We start from the raw sequence: 3,227 nt of genomic DNA, 5'->3' as shown, positions 1-3,227 counted from the left end.
AATATACAGTATATTACATAGTACACAGAGCCCCTTCCAAAGGAGCTGGTGGAAGAACAAACACAGGTAACAGGCAATGCTGTTACACAAGGGACAGGAGAGGCTGCTCTACACTTCTGCCTCTTGACCTTGCCTTGCAGAAAAAGTAAACAAAGCGTCCTGTCTTTCAGCCCCCCCCTCTTAATTTTTATTTTGCCATTTCTCTTCCAGAGTTCCTTCCCCCCACGGAGAGGGGCTCTCCCCTGGCTTCCAGGAGGACCCGGGGCAGGGCTGATCCATCACCACCCTGTGCCACAGGGAAGAGCTGAGGTGTGATGCCTCAAAGGTTTTTCTGCCAGCTCCCAGGACTGCTGAGGAGCATGGAACTGGGAGAGAGGGGGGGGGGAAGACAAACAGCATCACAGGGGGAAGAGCAGAGGCCGAACAGAGCTGGCCTGGAGAAGTCTCTGCCACGGGGTCCGTGAAGAAGTCCGCAGGAAGGAGGCAGAGGAGCAGGGAAGGGAGTGTGCACGGTGCCGGGGGGGAGGAGGGGGGAAGCCGGCGGGCTGGGCTCGACGGGGCTCAGCTCTATGTGAGGTGGTACATGCTGTATCCCACATGCGCCGTGTACAGTCCCACAGGAGCCACGGGAAGCCCTGCCCGCTGGAAAGGGCTGGAGGCCCCATAGAGAGAGGCACCGGCCACAGCCGGACCGCCCAGGGGGAAGGAGATGCCGAAAGCAGCGGGGGGGAGCATGGGCTTGGCTGCCATCTTCAACTTCTCCAGCTCGGCTTCTTGGAGCCTCTTGGCCTTGGCTCGACGGTTCTGGAACCAGATCTTCACCTGGGTCTCGGTGAGGCTGAGGGAGCTGGAGAACTCGGCACGCTCGGCGATGGACAGGTATTGCTTCTGCCGAAATTTCCTCTCCAGGGCCAGGAGCTGGGCCGTGGTGAAGGGTGTCCGGGGCTTCCTGTTGGTCTTGTGCTTCCGTAGGGTGCAGGCCGGGGGGCTCAGCCGCCCTGAGCCCAGGAGGAGGAGAGGGAGAAGGAGAAAAGACAACTCGGTTAGCAGCGCCCGAACCCACACAGCCCGCAGAACCCCCACCCGAGAGCAGCCTGGGTGGGGAGAAAAAAACATAAGCTACTGCTTAAAATGAAGTGGCCCATAAAAAACCCTCCAAGGCTTCAAATCGGTGCCTCCCATTCCAGGAAAGAAAGCGGGTGGTTTAAGAATTTGTTTTTTTGAAGCTACTAGGACTGAATTTATTCCCCGGACTTCCTAGCAAGAACCTCTCCGACTCCATGGAAAAAGTCGGCAGGAGTGGGACACCTACACACCCTCCACCACCTGCTTCGAGACGCACATGAAAGGAGTGACCCACCAAAAAAAAAAAAAAAAAAAAGTCTTGTCCTTTATGGGATTAAGGAAAAAAAATAAACAAAACAGCCTGGCCAGACTCACACCTTCTTCATTAGGCCCCTGGGAACTGGATTAAGCATGTAATTAATTACGAGCTCTGAATTCAGACTCAACCTTTCTCTGCCCCTCTTCACCGCTCTGCACCTCAACTTTACGTCCTCAATCTGTTCCCAAGTTAACTTCGCAACAAAAAGTTTTATTTTGCAATTTTAACTAAACCTACGGGAAACTAAACCTTTCGGGAAATCTGCCTTAAACCAAGGGGGAAAGAAAACAGCTCTGTTGGCAGCTCTGCTCAGATCATCCCAAACCCGAAGGGGAGCCCAAGCTCGCCCCTTCCCACGGGATCGGGATGCGGCAGAGGGCAGGCGGCCCGAGCTGGCCTGGAGAGGATTAAAAGTTTGGGTTTTTTCCTGATCTTGGCCCTCCCGCTGATAGATTTTAGATGTCTCCGCAGGAAAGCATCAGAACAGAGGCTCTTCGGACTCTTAGAGACGTAACACAAGAGATAGCAACCAATGGGGCAGAAACCCGAAGGCACCTCACTTGAAAGCCCGGTCTGTGCGGGTCCTTACGGAATTATTTGAGCCACTTTTCGGAGGGGAAAAAAAAAAAAAAAAAATCACTGAGATCCGAGTCAGGCTTTGCGTTGTCCCTTCCACCCTCAAGTTAAACTAACAGGCTGACCGGGATGGGTTTTTTTTTAAATTTTTCTCCCCTCGACTGTTAACATTTGACACAAGATACCCCTCTTGTGCCCCCACTTCTGCTGCGCACCCATCCTCCGGCGCTGCCCCGGACTCGGACACACTTGGACTGCTGTAATAATTTCACCAGACCAAAGAGGTCGGGCAGAAAACGCGAACCGCAGAAGAAAAAAAAAAATCCCAAACGAACCCAAAAAAAAAGTCCCAAACAAAACTAAACATGCCAGGAAAGGCCGGGCTTGGTGTAAAGAAGAAGAAATTCCCGAACTCCTTCGCCGCGCTGCCCAACCCCACGGGGAAGGATGTGGATATCCCGGAGGAGGGAGTTCCCAACCCGCCCGGTTCCCGGATTTTACTTACTCGGGGGAGGCGGCGAAAATCGCGGGCTTTGCATCCAAGGGCTTCTCTCCTGCTTCTCGGGGCTTTCCGCCTTAACGAGGGCGTCTTCGGGCAGCTTCACCAGCCCCCCGACGGAGAAATGGCCGCCCAGAGGCAGCGGGGAAGCCGGCGCCTCCGCTGTCAGAGCCCCCAGACGGGGGCTGAGGCTGGGGCGGGGGGCAGCCCCGGCCCCTTCGGCTGCCTCCCTGCCCCCCGCTTTCCTGTGGTCAGCAGCCATCAGCGCCTCCACGCTGAAGGGCAGGAGGGATGGGGAGACCTTGGGTTTGTCGTTCTCCTCCTCCCCGCCCATCGCCGCCGCGACGGGGAGGCCGCCTCCGGGTTTGCTGAAGGCGGATGCGGGCAGCTCGTCGCTGCGGACCCCGGTGGGCGCGGCGGTCATATCCACAGCCGGGGCCATGCAGAGCCGGACCTTTGTCGCCACCGCAGCGCCGGGGGAGAGCGGTGGCCGCGGATCATGGGGCCGGGGATCCAGGGGCGGTGTGTGGGGGGGGTGGTTTTTAGGCGGGTGCGGGATGCGGGGTGCGGGGCAGCCGTCGGCGCGCTCCGAGCCCGGGGCGGGCGGCGCCGCCTGATAAAGCGGCTCCAGGACAGGCACCGCCCAACCAGCGCGCAGGAGGGCGTGGCCGAGGCTTCCTATTGGCTACGGCGCGGAGGAAGCGGCCAATCAGAGAGCGGGGGGGGCACAGGCTGAGCCCGCCGTCGGGGCGCCCCGCTCCGCGCTTT

At 58.2% G+C, this 3,227-nt stretch overlaps 1 protein-coding gene across 1 annotated transcript; it reads right to left on the bottom strand.

The window, feature by feature from the left end:
* Nucleotides 1-419: 419 nt before the first annotated feature.
* MSX1 (msh homeobox 1) lies at nt 420-3,023 on the bottom strand. Its single transcript, XM_071743975.1, has 2 exons — nt 2,466-3,023; nt 420-998 (listed from the first exon to the last, which is right to left on the bottom strand). The coding sequence occupies exons 1-2, from the start codon at nt 2,899-2,901 to the stop codon at nt 568-570; spliced, it is 867 nt and encodes a 288-aa protein (XP_071600076.1). The 5' UTR covers nt 2,902-3,023; the 3' UTR covers nt 420-567.
* Between the last annotated feature and the right edge of the window lie 204 nt (nt 3,024-3,227).

This window comes from Heliangelus exortis, chromosome 4 (assembly GCF_036169615.1).
Source record: "Heliangelus exortis chromosome 4, bHelExo1.hap1, whole genome shotgun sequence".
Taxonomy (NCBI): Eukaryota; Metazoa; Chordata; class Aves; order Apodiformes; family Trochilidae; genus Heliangelus; species Heliangelus exortis.
The sequence above is the reverse complement of the archived record's forward strand: the minus strand, read 5'-3'. Positions and strand labels throughout refer to the sequence as shown.

What these genes read in the sequence shown, in the direction of transcription:
- MSX1 (XM_071743975.1), bottom strand. Translation starts at nt 2,901, where the DNA reads ATGGCCCCGGCTGTGGATATGACCGCCGCGCCCACCGGGGTCCGCAGC. An exon ending in ATTTTCGCCGCCTCCCCCGA is followed by an intron (nt 999 to 2,465) that starts GTAAGTAAAATC and finishes TCCTGGGCTCAG; the next exon opens with GGCGGCTGAGCCCCCCGGCC.